The sequence below is a fragment of the Oncorhynchus tshawytscha genome, linkage group LG18 (assembly GCF_018296145.1).
Source record: "Oncorhynchus tshawytscha isolate Ot180627B linkage group LG18, Otsh_v2.0, whole genome shotgun sequence".
Taxonomy (NCBI): Eukaryota; Metazoa; Chordata; class Actinopteri; order Salmoniformes; family Salmonidae; genus Oncorhynchus; species Oncorhynchus tshawytscha.
The window spans coordinates 16,545,107-16,562,142 of NC_056446.1; the positions used below are offsets into that span (position 1 = coordinate 16,545,107).

Sequence of the window (17,036 nt, forward strand, 5' to 3'; positions counted from 1 at the left end):
TGCCCATCCGTCTGGCTGCCGATAGAGCAGATGGATAGGCTCTGGTAGTTTGTATATTAGATAATGGCCCCAGTCAGTTGTGTCTAGAGACTAATCATGGACTGGTGCTAGAGCAAGGCTGGCTTCAAGGCTGCTGCTGTTACTAGGAGAGGCATAGACTACATAATGGCTTTAACACTTCAGCCAAGGACTGTCTGGTTCTAACTGAGACTGGCCATGTGTCCTGCCTTAGTTAACCTACTCGCCTATACCTCTGCTGACTACTGTATTTCAGAGAAGCATTTACCATTTTAGCAGCACGGGGGGAGATTAATAACACACAGTAGAAGAGGAACCATCAACAGTTACTTACTTCCCTGCTGTCAATGCCCAAGGGTCATATTCACTGACTAAAGAGACAAATGACCTTTCAACAAACAGAACATATTGCTAAATGATTCATTTACTACAGTGCTTCTTCACACGGAATGGCGACATATGGTGTGATAACCACGTTAATGACCTATATGCAGTGTATCAAAACAATGTGAATGGTTACGCCAAATATACTCTGAGGAGCCATTAATGCAACAGACCGCCCAGAACATGTACAAACGGTTGCGTTAGTCTAAATGCTAATGAGCGTGTCTATTGAATGGGTGCAGTGGACAGATAAAACAACTTCTGTTCCACAGGCTTTATCTCGTAATCTAGGCCCTCCACCAAATCCTCCCTATACAATAGCCAACGTGGACTAATCGATCGCTCTGGAGACGAGCTCTATGGTTCAGTCCCTCGGCCCTCGACCCCTCATGCTTCTTCCCAGCAGCAGACGGTGGAACGTTGTTGTTGTGCTCCAGCAGCCTATTGTTGTGGGGTTTGAGCTCCCTGCTGGGCTTCCTAAGCCTGAAGCTGTCTGTCACATTGTCACACTGACCTCTGGCCATTCAGTAGCCCTGATCACGCCCAAGAGAGAGCTGACCCTCAGGAGCCCGAGAAAGCCCCTGGTCTGAAAAGCCCCTCTCTTTTTAGATACACCAGCCAAGGCAGGGGTGGACAGGGCAGGAGGACCACAACTGGGGTTGATCCCCTCCAGGGGGCCCACATGAAAGGTTTCCCAAAGCCCCATAGAGATCATATAATTGATTTTATATGTCCTGAGCCCATAGGTGGGAGGGCTGGTAAAACTATGGTTCTGAAGTGACTCTGGACATCAGTGACCAGAACTTTCTCACAGTGCTTAGTTCTTAAGTGCTTAGTCTGTGTGTGTTTGGCTGTTTACCTCAGTATTACACATCTTATGGTATTACTATATAGCTACTATTTCCAGGTATTACACTGAAAGGTCGCAAATCTCTAGCTCTAAATATGTGTAAGGAGCCCAAAGCGTTCTACAGTACAAGACCTCTAGGCCAGTTAGACACAAATACTTTTTGTTTGGTTTTACAGTTGCCTTGCTTCTGTGGTTTGACTGACCTGTGATGCAACCTACTAAACAGCAAAACCCAGCTCTGCTGCAGAGGAAAAATGCACGACAGTTACATAAACAGAATACCCATCCAGTATACCTCCACAACCTGTGTGTGTGTGTGTTGGGGGAGGGTGGTGGGGGTTTATCACGGGAACAAAGGCCCCCCCCAAATAAACCCTGAGGTAGAAATGACACAACAAGCACCCTCGGGCAACACAGCAGTGTCCCAACAAATCACAACCACTTGCACAGCAGGAGCCAGACAAAAGCACCAGCAACAACTGGTTAGCCTGGGGCCAACTCCTCATATCCAGCTTTTGGTGTGTCTGTTTCTCTGGCTAACAAGGGCCCATTCAGTAAACCTACTACTACTCGAAGCACCTGTGGGCAGAGGACGGTGGTGGTCTAAGTGGCGCCTCTGAACAGTTTAGTTCCTCTGACATAAGACAGGACAGACTAATGTAATGAAGAGTAAACAAACAAGTGCTTGGCTGACTGGCTGCTTCAGGGGACTAGAACCTGTCAGGGCCACACTGCTGCCAAGGCTTCGAAGGACACAAAGATGCCTTGTAAATAACGAGTCCAATGTCTGTGGTTACACTTTCCCCAGGGAGGAGGCAGAGAGCAAACAGCATTTGTCTGCTTTTAGAAACCTGGGAACATACAGTAAAAAAAAAAAGCATGCAGTAGGCTACCCTTGAGGACAGTAGTAGAATTATACTTACATATCTGTAACCCTGGGAAATATCCCCGGATATGTCGCCCGCCACTGCTTTGCATCCTGCCGGACAGTACTTCCTGTGGGGGTAGACAACAATAGACACACCAGAGGACACCAACATTACAACACCGTAAGTGGACAAAATTGACTTAAATGGAGACGTATAAGATACAGGAATCTAAATTGTATAAATATTTCAGAATATTGAGGAAATGAGAAGCCCATCTTTGACTAGCTGATTGGTAACAAGGGGTAATATTTTCCATTAAGGTCCATGATCAATCTAGTAATCTATTGCCATTACAGTTCATCAAGGACACAAAAGGAAGACATTTGACTGGTCGTCGACACACACCCCTACGTACGAAACACCCTTACCTGTACTTTAAGTCGGAGAAGTGGCTGCCTTTGTCTAAACATGTCAGCAGATCTGAGGGGGGAACAGGAGAAGGAAGAGATACAATGAGAGCTAAAAATATACATCTGACCAGAAGCTTCAGAGTAGAGCAGACAGAGGAAACCAGCCCTGTGGAGCAGAAGGGACCATAACAGGACACTATTAGAACAACAGGGTGAAGACCCTGGTTCCTTCCCTCCCTCTGGGATAAAGATTAGTGTGTACACACACACACACACACCGCTCTTACATGCTGACCAAACCGGCCATGTTGCAAGCATTGCAAAATAAATGTACACCTACATATTAGTCAATAATTTCATCCAAACTGCTCGCACGCGTCTGCCTAGCCAGGCCCAAAAATATAACTTCTATTTGAGACACTTGATGCGAGAAGTCCCACTTCCACGTAGGTGATTGAAAGATGAAAAAAGTCCACACTCATGTCCAGTTGGTGGCGGTAACACACCTTAAAGTTGGTAGGCCAACTGCCATATAAAATCCACAGACGAAGGATCAACGAGGAGAGACAAGGTTTCCCTGTTTTATATGTGGATTAATTGTCAGAGTAGAGAACACACAATTTTGTATAACTCAAAATGGGTCAAAAGTCTACAAAGATACAGCAACAAAAAAAATGGACCATATAGATTTCAGGTAAAACAAACAACCCGATGTTTATCTCCCAGGACAAATTAGCTAGCAACAGCAAGCTAGCTGAATGTTTCATGCGTGTTTCGACCTGCTCCCACGGTTGGTATTGGTATTTGTATTTTAACCAGCGTGTCATAAACACGTCTGGTGGGGATAGACAAAATCAACATGCGCACGATGGCGGACACACGCACGGAGACGGTTTGGTCAGCATGTTATCCACCAACGGTCATCTACATGCTTCGGATAACAACAACGGTGGAAACAGTGATATCCATCAAAACCAGTTTGCAAACTGACACCTATAATCTCCTGGATCAGCAGACTGTGTGAAATGTGTGTCTTATTCAACTTGGCCTGACTGACAGCGGTCCACGCTGTGTTTGGAAACAATGCCTGTAGAAACAGCCCCAAGTTCACCCTGCGCAGAGAAACGAAGAGGAAAGGCAAGCCGTGGCATGTGGCAAAGCTGATTGGTTTTCCGGGAGCACTGTCTGTCCGGCAAACCAAGAGGGACGGAACAGGACACAGGTGCAACATTCAGACTCTGGTGTTCAATACTAAAACAGCATAACCATTAGTTTAGGAGGAAGAGCTTCAAACCTCTGTTGTCCCCGGTGGAGTAGGAGAGAAGAAACCCTCGGCCTGAGATGTGACGACCGCTGCGGAACTGTACGATGACCTCATTGGTGTCTGTGTGCATCTCTCTGGGGTAGGACTTCAGGCTGCCACAGAATGTCCCATACACTGCAACCGGAGAGAATGGCAGGTTTATCAAAACAACCATTGACCTGCATTCATCTGAATTTTGACAGCAATGTGACCTTATTTCATATTCCAAATTACCAACACAAGACGGTGCCACCAGTGTTTTCCCTACGTGCCGGCCAAACAGCCGGCAACACTCATTTTCGGCCGGCTACTTTTCATTTAAAAAGTACGCTAGTTCACTTGTCAGAAAAGTCTGTATAGCCCTCTCCCGCTAGAATGAACGATGTGCCTTGTCATCTTTTGATAAGTGAGCGATGACAGAGAAACTGCTGGTTTGTCAGTCTCCTGGCTGTCTTTCCTCCTCCGCACCTGTGTACATTGTGCGCCGTGGTTGGTTGCAGTAAAATGTATTTTCAGGATGCTTCTTTATCGTCTCCTGTGCGTGAATTTACACGTCCTATGTAACGTAAGTGGTAACTTAGCCTAATTATTGTTTTGTGGCACATTCATGAGTTTTCTGTCACATGTTTCATATAGCCAGCCACAGAGACGCGGTGCACTGGCTTCTTACAAACCATGTGTTTGATGCATGTGAGACCATTCCACTTATTCCACTCCAGCTCCATTCTACTCCACTCATCATCATGAGCCTGTCCTCCCCATTGAAGGTGCCACCAATCTCCTGTTGTGGACTGGGGAGCTAACAGCAGCCCAGACAGCTCTTGCAAAGAATGAATAAGCGGAGCAGGCACTTTGATCTTAGCACTATAAAGGGGGCTGCACTGGCAGACTTGATCCTCTCACTCATGTGATACACATTTGACAGAAGTAACAAAAATTCTCGTACCGAACTGTGTGGGGTTTTTTAAAAATAAAAAACAAAAGTACACATTTCGGTATACAGTGAAACTACTCAAGAGAACAGGTTTAAATGTTCTCTTTCTTAGAAAATAGTCCTGATCATATAGGACTAGACAATATCCAAAACTATTAACAAAACACTGAATTCATACAGTACATTTTCAGTCATTTTAATTGTCTTTCTACTCAACTCTTCTACCAATGTTGGAGGTAAAATCGTTTAGTTGTGTATTTCAGAAGGAATCAAGGTATTAGAATGTAACAGAGGCCACCAAAATAGAGCAAAAAAATGGCATATTATCGGGAAAACCCCGACACCATATCTGAGGTCACAGACAAGGTCTGACCTGCTATCTACAGGGTCCCCCCTCCCACCGGGACTGTTTGTCCCTCCAGACCTCACCAACGGGCGTTCTATTTTCAGCCCCAACAAGCCAAGCCACATCATGTCATCTAAACCGCTCTTCCTCTCCCTTTCACACAGGAGGGGGAAAAAAAGCTTCCCTTTTGTCAACGACAGGAATCTCACTGTAAATAATTTGCAGGGCAGACAAAGAGATGGGAGAGAGAGAGAGAGAGAGAGAGAGATGCCCAGGCCAACCTAGTGCCCAGGGCCCTTTCCAATGAGAGGGAACTCAGCCAGTGCTGGTTGTTCTTGGTCTCCATGGCCTTTGTGGCTTTTCTTTCACCTGACGGCCATGATGAGACACGATGCCTCCACCAGTCAGCGACATGGAAGCCACAGCCTCTGGGGTGGAAATCACTATATCCACCGACTCACGGTACGACACGTCAACAACACCGAGGGATTTCACGATGAACAAATACATTCCTCAACCCTATTGTCCTACGGAACATTAGAAGGGTCATATAAGAAGAAGTGTCAAAAGAACTGTGAAAATACCACTTTCAAGGTCAGGACACAATTTCCTGTTAGAAAAGTATGACCCGGGAATGGGATACTGTAAACAACACTAATTCCTATGGATATTTATGCGCAACACACGTTGTGAAACCTGGTCGGTAATGGAATACTTCCACCAGGAAGCTGTTGAGGGGAGAAACCAAGGCATGCAGCGTTTCACCACTGAGATTTCCAAGGGCCCTTGACACCCTGGCCTCTGTACTGGTAAACTCAGCCGTGGGCGAGTTGCAACATGGGCATGATAATCATTCACTGCATTAAGATGGATCTGGCAGCTCAACATTACCCTCAGCCCATACCCTGCTCTTCTCCCCAGCCTGCTCATTCTTACTCACGGTGGCAGGCTGAAGGAGAGACTTCCTGCTCATTCTTACTCGCAGTAGCAGGCTGAAGGAGAGACTTCCTGCTCATTCTTACTCACGGTGGCAGGCTGAAGCAGAGACTTCCTGGCACAGTGCTGCATGACAAATGCTTCTGTGTGGGGCTCCTCTAACAGCCGGCAGACGTTTCATTGCTCGTCAGATATACCGTGACTAATTGTCAGGTGAGGTGGAGGCGGTTGCGTCTCACATGTTGTCCACACTTGCGTCACTGTTTCCTTAGATGTGTTCAATACAAAATTGATCGACTTCTAACAAAATGCAGGACAATCAAAGTAAAGAAATTGGAATGAAGATTACATGGAGGGTCAAGGGTCACAATGTCTTACTGTACGAGTCAGTTAAGAGCACACCGTCTGTAAGGCCCGTCTATTCAACTCAAACATTCTACATATCTGCAGCAAAGCCCTGAGCATCTATTCTCGGTTAGTCCATATAATGGAAAGAACAGCAATAAAAATGAAGCGAAACGAGAAACGACAGTCCATTACTTGAAGGTCAGTCAATCCGGAAAATGTCAAGAACTTTGAAGGTTTCTTCAAGTGCAGTCGCAAAAACCCTCAAGCACTATGATGAAACTGGCTCTCATGAGGACCGCCACAGGAATGGAAGACCCAGAGTTACCTCTGCAGCAGAGGATAAGTTCATTAGTGTTAACAGCCTCAGACAATTGGGATTTAACTGCACCTCAGATTGCAGCCCAAATAAATGCTTCAAAGTTCAAGTACAGACATCTCCACATTAACAGACAGCGACTCCGTGAATCATTCTTGGTTCCAACCACTGTGTCTTTGTGAGACGCAGAGTAGGTGAACGGATGATCTCCGCATGCGTGGTTCCCACCATGAAGCATGGAGGTGAGGGTGTTTTGGTGGTGACACAGTCTGTGATTTATTTAGAATTCAAGGCACCCTTAACCAGCGTGGCTACCACAGCATTCTGCAGCGATACTCCATCGCATCTGGTTGCGCTTAGTGGGACTATCATTTGATTTTCAACAGGACAATGACCCAAAACACATCTCCAGGCTGTGTAGGGGCTATTTAACGAAGAAGGAGAGTGATGAGTGCTGCATCAGATGACCTGGCCTCCACAATCACCAGACCTCAACCCAATTGAAATGGTTTGGGACAAGTTGGATCACAGAGTGAAGGAAAAGCAGACCAGTGCTCAGCATATGTGAGAACTCCTTCAAGACTGTTGGAAAAACATTCCAGGTGACTACCTCATGAAGCTGGTTGAAAGAATGTCAAGAGTGTGCAAAGCTGTCATCGAGGCAAAGGGTGGCTACTTTGAAGAATCTCAAATATATTTTGATTTTGTTGATCACTGTTTTGGTTAGTACATGATTCCATGTGTGTTATTTCATAGTTTTGATGTCTTCACTATTATTCTATAATGTAGAAAATAGTCCAAATAAAGAAAAACCCTTGAACGAGTAGGTGTGTCCAAACTTTTGACTGGTAGGATATATTCAAACCCTATCAAAGCACAGAGATCAAGTTAACAGAGACTTTAATAGAATAGTCGGTGGGCTTGAATTCTCGGACTAGCAGGATCGTCCACACCTCCCTCTTTGTTGTAGTTGCGAACAGCCTCACAGAGACATCCGCGCCCTCCTCCAGCTCTCTATATAAATAGTCAAATCTCCCACAAGAACTCTGTCCTTGGCTACGTTATTAGGGATCCGCAGTCTGACATGTGCTTTTCATCTGTGGGGGAGGAACGTTGTGAAGACTGTTCTGTGTAAAACCACCACTACCACAGCTAGCTAGCTAGGTCATACATCAACTCATAGACCCAGAGAGACAATAGCCAAGGCCAAGATGGTTGACTCAGACTCACCATGTTCTCCCCCGTAGCCCCCCTTGAGGACCTTGACGTAGTCCGACTGGCAGTCCCGTGCCTCCACGTCGAGGTCACCGAACCTGATGACTAGGCTATTGCCCTCTGGCACCTGGATCTTCCACTCACACCAGGTATTGTTGGGGTAGGTGCCCGGGTAGCTCTTAGAGGAGAGGACACCGCTCTCTGGGCCCAGCACTGAGTGGCCACAACCGTCATCTGGACAAAACCATAGGAGAGAAGTCGAGTTAGATTAGGATGAAGCTCTGTCTCTACTTTGTTGTTTTATTTCAGCTACATCGCTGAAGACCTGTTAGACCATGATATGAGGAATGTGTGATGGTGGAGCTAGGTGGAGAGAAACCAATAAGATGCAAAGTGCTCTGTCATTTGGAAGGCAAATAAGACATTTTTTTGTAAGACAATCAACATTGTACATTCAGGGATCAACTTTCACTTCACAACCAGTAAAGACGACATTTATCAGTCTGCCTGACAACATTACTAATGTCGGCAGCAGGTCTACAAAGAGAACATGCCAGTACATATAAAAACAATCACTCATGGTAAGTAAACATTGTGTGAGGGAGACAAGTCAAGACATGCCAAACATACTGTAAAATGTTGCATTGTGTCAGTCAAATACAACGCCTAATGAGAGCTATTTGAAGTCAGTCCTAATTACATCAATCACAGTGAGTCATAATGAACCAATGTCTCATGAGCCAATATCTTCTCCTTAGACAGACAAGTCAAAACAAACAGGAGTTACTTCACAGAAATACCTGCTGCATTTCTGCTTAGGAACGCACAGCATAACACTGACACACAACCTCCAAGAAAGGCAATGCTCTCTCCCTGGAGATCCCCATTGGGTGAAAGAAGAGGTGGGGTGTTTGACTGTCTGAGACGCTCAGCTGCTGGGGCCAGACCAGATCCAGGCTCCTGCAGGTGTGGGGCTGCCCTTTGGCCGTGTGTGTGCGTCAGTGGATCCCACGCCTTGGAGCCCTGGTGACACAGTGGCCCCTGTTTACAGGGTGGTTAATCCACTGTCCCCCAGGGTGTGGCATTAACACCTGTGACAGCACTAACAGGCCTGCACGGGCCTCATGGCAGCTGTGTCCCACAGAGACCAGTCACCAGACTGCTTCCCACCGACCTTGACCCAGTCCTAGTCTCTAATCACTTGCGACTTATTGTGGATAGGACATTATTGCTTAGCAATATGGTGAAAATTAAACCTCTTATCAAAGGCAAGGTTGAGCTACTAAATTCTTCAATCATACCTACCTATGTCATTCAGATTTATACTGAAATATAAAACCGCAACATGTTAAGTGTTGGTCCCATGTTTCATGAGCTGACATAAAAGATCCCAGAAATTGTCCATGCGCAAAAAAAGCTTATTTGTCTCAAATGTTTTGTACATCCCTGTTAGTGAGCATTTCTCCTTTGCCAAGATAATCCATCCACCTGACATGTGTGGCATATCAAGAAGCTGATTAAACAGCATGACCATTACACAGCTGCACCTTGTGCTGGGGACAATAAAAGGCCACTCTAAAATGCGCAGCTTTGTCACACAACACAATGCCACAGATGTCTCAAGTTTTGAGGTTGCGTGCAATTGGCATGCTGACTGCAGGAATGTCCACCAGAGCTGTTGCCAAATAATTTAATGTTAATTTTTCAACCAAAAGATGTCTCCAACGTCGTTTTAGAGAATTTGGCAGTACGTCCAACCAGCCTCACAACCACACCAGTGGCCAGGAGGTAGGGGCTAGGGGTTTGTTTTTGGACTGGGCCCTTAAACTCAGATATATGTGGCACATAAACACTGTCCAGACATCAATGGTAGGTTCTGTGTGATGGTGGAGCATTTTGTATAGGAATAAACATGTATTAAAAAACACTTGACTTGTGGATAAGAATCCCTAAAGTTAGATTCTTTCTAAGGAAGGTAAATCAAATTTAACGGAAAAACATTTAAGCAAAATTAGCAGGCCCGTGGACAAATGAGGCTATTAAAAAAACAAGATGGGAGCTTTGGCTGGCCAGTCCCAAGCCATGGAGCGGCAGGCACACACAGTGGCCTTTGTGGTCCGAGGCTGAACTAGGTCCAGATGTGAGGCTGGGCGAACAGCACAGAGGGACGGAACGTTTTAAAACAGGATGCAGCTACCCACCTGGGAGAAGGTGCAGGAGCGGTGACATCATTACCACAATGGTAGAGGAGGAAATAGACTACACCTACACCACAGAGCATTACTGACCATAGGTGTGTAAACAGAGAAGGGCAGAGTGGGCCCTGTAACATCAGCTCAAGAATATTTTCATGTAGTGGTTTGTTTGGGACAATAACAATCAACCTCTGTCTACTGTATGTTTAAGGTTGAACCTTTTCGTCGTAAAATATATATATATATATATAGTTAGTCCAGATGTACTTTTTTTCAACACTTGACAGCATCCCCAGCAAACATGACCTATACATTTTCCGATCATATGGGGTGCCTGTGTTGGTGGTTTCAGTCTGTCTTTTTTTATGCTCCTGAGATTTCTCATTAATAGCAAGGCAACATTTGTCTATGCAGTGCCTATAGCTAGCTTGACGACTCGCACTGACTAAATTCTTCAGCTATTCTGTCGTTCGCTACATACTTTAGCCCAAAACTCATTGAAGTTGTTTTGTAGTGATGAGTGGCGTTGTACAAAAAGTCCAGAACAGACTCTGGGAAACACACTGCAGTTTTGTCACACAACACAATGCCACTGATGTTAAGGTTTGGGAGAGTGTGCAGTTGGTATGCTGACTGCAGGAATGCCCACCAGAGCTGTTGCCAGATAATTTAATTTTAATTTCCAACGACTTTTTAGAGAATTTGGTAGTACGTCCAACCAGCCTCAACTGCAGACCACGTATAACCACATCAGCTTAAGACGTCAATATCCGTCTTCTTCACCTGCGGGATCGTCTGAGACCAGCCCCCCGGATAGCTGATGAAACTGAGTTTGCACAACCAAAGAGTTTCTGCACAAACTGTCAAAAACAGTTTCAAGGAAGCTCTGCGTGCTCATCGTCCTCACCAGGGTCTTGACCTGAATGCAGTTTGGCCTCGTAACCGACTTGGGCAAATGCTCACCTTCGATGGCCACCGGCACGCTGGAGAGTGTGCTCTTTACGGATGAATCCCGGTTCAACTGTACCGGGCAGACGGCAGACAGTGTGTGTGGCGTCGTGTGGGGGCGAGCATGTTGCTGATGTTAGCGTTTTGAACAGAGTGCCCCATGGTGGCAGTGGGGTTATGGTATGGGCAGGCATAAGTTACAGACAAACAAACAATTGCATTTTATCGATGGCAATGCACAGAGATACCATGACGAGATCCTGAGACCCATTATTGTGCCATTCATCCGCCGCCATCACCTCATGTTTCAGCATGATAATACACGGCATCATGTCGCAAGGTTCTGTACACAATTCCTGGAAACTGAAAATGTCCCAGAGATTCCATGGCCTGTATACTCACCCATTGAGCATGTTTGGGATGCTCTGGATCAATGTGTACGACAGCGTGTTCCAGTTCCCGCCAATATCCAGCAACTTCGCACAGCCATTGAGGAGGAGTGGGACAACATTCCACAGGCCACAATCAACAGCCTGATCAACTCTACGTGAAGGAGATGTGTCACGCTGCACGAGGCAAATGGTGGTCACACCAGATACTGACTGGTTCTGATCCACGCCCCTATCCTTTTTAAAACGGTATCTGTGACCAGTAGATGCACATCTGTATTCCCAGTCGTGTGAAATCCATAGATTAAGGCCTAATGAATTGATTTATATTGACTGATTTCCTCATATGAACTGTAAGTCAGTAAAATCTTTGAAATTGTTTTATGTTGCGTTTACATTTTTGTTCAGTGTAGTTGTCGAGGTATTAGACTAAGATTCGGTGGTTTGATGATGTTGAAACATTGAAATGGTGCTGGAATAGTGCAGGCAGGTCCTGTTTTCCTTGCAACTTCCGGGTAACTCTGCATGGTTCTAAATCAATAGGTGCTTAGTAATCCAAAAATGTCAGAAACATTAAAAGAAAGGTTCACCCATTTTGAATGGTACATTGTTTTTGTGCATCTCTGAGTGATGTCCTATCGATTCCCTGGGTCATTTCATGTTTATCTGAGTTATTGGCGTTCAAACAGGCAGATATCCAGCCAGTATGACGTAACACTGTTAAAAGTCGCTCTCGTTTGGAAACCCAAACAGATATTTGACTAAAACATAATCATTTCAAACCTCGCTTACATTTGTATATGATCACGTTTCTCTATTATGCGTGGGAATACTTGGAAAAGATTTCCCAAATTAAGAATCACAGAGCTGATTTCCTGGTGTTTTTACAATTAAATTGAGCAGATTAGAGTATTTTCTTTGTCTTCTCTTTACAGCAATAGCCATTTCAAATCAAATTTGCAAATAAACTAAACTAAATAATAGTCCAGGGAGCCATTTGATTAATTGTTCAGCAGTCTTATGGCTTGGGGGTAGAAGCTGTTAAGGAGCCTTTTGGACCTAGACTTGGCGCTCTGGTATCACTTGCCGTGTGGTAGCAGAGAGAACAGTCTATGACTTGGATGACTGGAGACTGACCATTTTTGGGGCCTTCCTCTGACATTTGAACTCCAAACTATGTTTTCCAGCAATTGTATTTAGAAATATTGCGATATTCCTGGCTGGGCCTCTGTTTCACTGACATTCACAACTCAACAATCATCTCTTGACTATTTGCCACGCAGCGCTGCCCAAATTGCTGGCCCTCATGCTTTCTGATGTAGCATTTAGAATCTTTTTTAAATTTTTTGGATCAAATTATTTTATTGATTATTTTACCCCTTTTTCTCCCCAATTTCGTGATATCCAATTGGTAGTTACAGTCCTGTTCCATCATTGCAACTCCAGTACGGACTCGGGAGAGGCGAAGGTCGAGATCCTTGCGTCCTCCGAAACACAACCCAGCTAAGCCGCCCTGCTTCTTGACACAATGCCCGCTTAACCCGGAAGCCAGCCGCACCAATGTGTCTGAGGAAGCACCGTACACCTGACTACCGTGTCAGCGTGCATTGCGCCTGGCCTGCCACAGCAGTCGCTAGTGCGCGATGGGACAGGAACATCCCTGCCGGCCAAACCCTCCCATAACTCGGACGACCCTGAGCAAATTGTGCACCCCCCATGGGTCTCCCGGTCACAGCCAGCTGCGACAGAGCCTGGACTCGAAACAGTACCTTAGACCACCCGCGCCACTCGGGGGGCCCTTCATTTTATTAATTTCTGTATAGACAGGAATAGGCCAATTAGGCTAACTAACTTGTGCATTTCAATTTACTTTAGGGAAAGCTTAGCCTTATAGCTGCGCCGCCTATGCTAATTCCCCCTAAACGGTGTGTATCCTTATTTAACTCCAGGTCTACTGATAAACACCAACAAACTCGTGAACAATAGAGTAGTAGCAGACAATATAATGATGCTATTTCAATTTAAAATGCCAGCGCATCTCTCATCGTCTCTCCTGATCACCTGGCTGACTACTGCCCTCGGGACAAACATGAAGTATTCACCTCAAACACTCAAGAGGGGGAGCCGTGGAAGTAGACAATGTGACAAACAGGGAGGCTCAACCTAATGCCAGGTAGAGGTGGTGGGGGGAAAACACCATCAAGCAATGACTGGAATCAATTCTTCCCTAACTCTAAGTTGGACTATAATATGCATCGGACTGCTCACTGCATGGATCAACATTAGAATCCCAAAGGCAGCCAGAGAGAGTTAGCTGTCTCCTAAACTGACTGCTTGTGAGTGCTAAGGCATGCGTGGCACCACAGTTCATTGTTCAAGAGCCAGCAGCGCCTCCTTGGTAATGAGAGACAATACCACAGGAGCACAGGCACAAAAAGATGACCCAGCTTCTAAGGGAGAATCTCAATTGCATACCTTCGCCTCCTCAAAACCCATTGGATGAGAGAGCCAGAGGTCCTTTTCCTCCAATGGGTTTTGAGAAGGAGGTGAGAGGATGCGAGGAGTACGCAATTGAGATGCGTCCAATGGCACGTAGCCTACTATGAGCCTAGAAGGTTACATGAGTACAAAATCGAGCCATGCTGTCACTGTGGTGTGAGAGGACGATCATAGCTAGTATAAACCCTGCTCCAGTCAGTTCCTTCCTTTTGTCAGATTTGTCACTGGTGAAAGTCACCTACTGTATCTTCTCAAGGATTGTTAGATTACAATTGACAGGTATAGTGTGTTGCCCTACATGTCAACAACATGACAGTTCAAAGACATCCTAACTGACAACACATTTGAATATTTAATATCATGGAAGCCTGCTGACAATCCCATACGAGTAGGGGATTTGCTGTGGAAACGTTGAAACAAACCGTCTCTGCTCAGTAGAAAGGTTGAAATATTTAAGCAGAGTGTGGAGATCAATGAATCTATAGGAGTGCATTTTTAAACTAAAGTCAACAGGCCTTAATGGTTCATCATTGCACATTCATCATCTAATATAGTAAGTACAGCTCAAAGTGTAATGTTTGAAAGACAACTGCTAAAACATGACTATTTACATTTGAGTCAGTTCTCAACGTTTTGCATGATTGATCGCAACTTAATGTGGCCGAACAACGATATGTAACAAATGTATGATGCATAAGATACATTGATTGTAGTTATATGCCATACACTATTGTTACATTTGACTGTTGGCAACCCAGTTATCACACACGTAGGCTACTTAACATTCGAGGCTTGTTGAACATGCCACACAGTGTTATTAACCCTTGATCTGCCATGTGGCTCAGGCACACCAAAAGTGAATGAAATCTAGTACAAAGTAAAACGATCAGAACCATGGTGAATTAAATAAATAAATGTCTCTAATCGAATGTAAGGTAACTAGATCTGTTACATCTCATCGGTTGTAGTACAAAAAGTATTGGGTAATCGTGTACATCATTGTTGCTTTAACAACGGTTAGTTTGCTTACCGAGTTTTTCACCGACCGCGGAAAGTATAGACCAAACGACAAAGAATCCATTAACTTTCTTCTTTACAGACATCTCAGCTTTTATCCACAGTAACGCAACTAAGGCGCATATGGAGACACATTTGTTTCGTTTTCATGGGATCATTTCCTTTAGGAAGTTTTGTCGTAATAGAAAGGATCCCGACGCGCTCCGTCTGTTTCTATCCTGCCTGCTTCTCCACAGTATATTAATTCCTTGAATGAACTCTTCCGTGTTTCATCCACAGGCGTCACCCAGTGGTCGGGTCGACCAACCAGTCTGGCCGCCTCGGTGTCGTTGGGGAGAGGGGGATAATTGCTGAGCAGCGGAGAAAAGTAGACGCGCAACACAATTAATGAAAAATAATTGTTGAGTTCAACTGCCCACCCCGGCTGAAAGGTATAGGCCTATGAACGTTAATACCAGGCTTACTTCTTACATACACTATTCTGTAATCAATTGTCAGTTTGCCAACCTACATATTCGAGCCTATTTGATGACAGCAACACTATCACTTAGATACGGTGTTTTTTTTGTTTAACATAAAGTGATGACCATAGGACAGTGAGGTATGAATGACCCCTGTTAATGTGTTAATTAGATCAAGTTAAATCTAATCAAATAGTATACGTGCTTCTCTTTTGCTCTGTCTCTATGCATCTTTATCCTAAACATTCAAATCTACTTTTGATTGACTGGTGTTATTTCGCTTTAGGGAAATCAACCAAAAAAAATGTATTCCTTGTTTTTTTGAAAAATGTGAATAGAACCAATGCTATTGGTTGATCAACAAGATCTACTTGATCAATGTCTTTACTGTAAAGTAGGGCTACTTTACTGTAAGGGCCATCTCCAAATTGTCCCCCTGCTGCTCTCTTGCCAAAGACAGAGAAGTTATACGCTGTCACACTACCACACAGTCACAGTACTGGCCTCTCAGGGGAGATGGTGAGGAGAGACTGTGGGACTCCCCTAGGCCTGGGCCTGGGCCTGCTGCTAGCTGCAACAAACACATGTTAACACGTCCTCATCTGAGCTCCATTAAACACTTCCACAATCACATGGGCTCATATCACACATGTCCTGACCCATAAACTTTTATGGGTTTGATAATGGCAAATACAGCTGGAGCTTAGGCTTACTACCAGCATAGATCAAATCGAGCAGAGTTAATCACTAGCTAGGCTGGAACTAAGTGCTGAGACCACAGGCACATAATGTGGTACAGTTACCAGATTATGCAATAATGAGTTAAAAAGGGAGGAAGCATCAAGATAGGCAGACTCATAAGGCTCTGGTCAGACTGCCTTAATGCTGTGGTCTATTGTTTATTAGTCATGTAGTTTATCACCTTGCTGTATCTTCCTTTTCTTTTTTTCACTTTTTTTTTCTTTTGCTGAAACAGCAGGCGATCTTACATATTGTGTCTTTAATGTTGATCTTTGGTCCATAAATTGAATAGTGGAACTATAGCTCATCCGAGTGGAATTTCTGTGCACTGCAGGTTAGTCACACTGCACAGTAGGCACAGTAGAGACACAGATGAAAAGGGGTTGTGTTATAATATTTGGTGGAGATGCAGAGTGATCAACAACAAATCGGTCCTTTTTTTAAATGTCCCTATTACAGCACTGGGCCTGAAAATAGTTTGTGTTTATTTTGAGGTCACTCTGGAGTAGGCCTATGTGACTTTCCGTATTGAAAGGCATAGACTTTCCCCTTTTTCTTTACAGAACCATTTCAAGTGTCACCCATTACAATTGCTGTGTAAATCAAACACACTTCTGAAAGCGGTATCTGGAAAATCCACTATCTCCAATTGATTGAATCCCTTTGGATAAAATAATCAAATGGCCTTCTAAGCTGAACAAAAATATGGATAGAATATAGCAGCCTGCAGATGGCACTGTTGATTAGGAAGGGATCTCATGCTCTTTTTTATACAGGGACTAAGACCCATTGGTGACTACACTGAGTGTACAAAACATTAGGACCACCGGAAATTGCTGCTGACATTGACAATAGCT

At 44.7% G+C, this 17,036-nt stretch overlaps 1 protein-coding gene across 3 annotated transcripts in view; it reads right to left on the reverse strand.

Annotated features, from left to right (window-relative positions):
- Positions 1–15,336, reverse strand: part of dcbld1 (discoidin, CUB and LCCL domain containing 1) — a 39,712-nt gene extending 24,376 nt beyond the window's left edge. Inside the window, exons 1-5 of one of the 3 annotated variants that reach the window (XM_024378002.2) lie at positions 14,991–15,333; positions 7,945–8,163; positions 3,826–3,969; positions 2,550–2,601; positions 2,176–2,248 (exon numbers count right to left, since the gene is read on the reverse strand). In XM_024378002.2, coding sequence (XP_024233770.1) covers positions 2,176–2,248; positions 2,550–2,601; positions 3,826–3,969; positions 7,945–8,163; positions 14,991–15,063 — 561 coding nt within the window. In that variant the 5' untranslated portion in view covers positions 15,064–15,333. Of the gene's footprint in view, positions 1–2,175; positions 2,249–2,549; positions 2,602–3,825; positions 3,970–7,944; positions 8,164–14,990 lie in introns of all 3 variants that reach the window. The other 2 variants (XM_024378003.2, XM_042300714.1) reach the window with 2 other exon arrangements.
- Between the last annotated feature and the right edge of the window lie 1,700 nt (positions 15,337–17,036).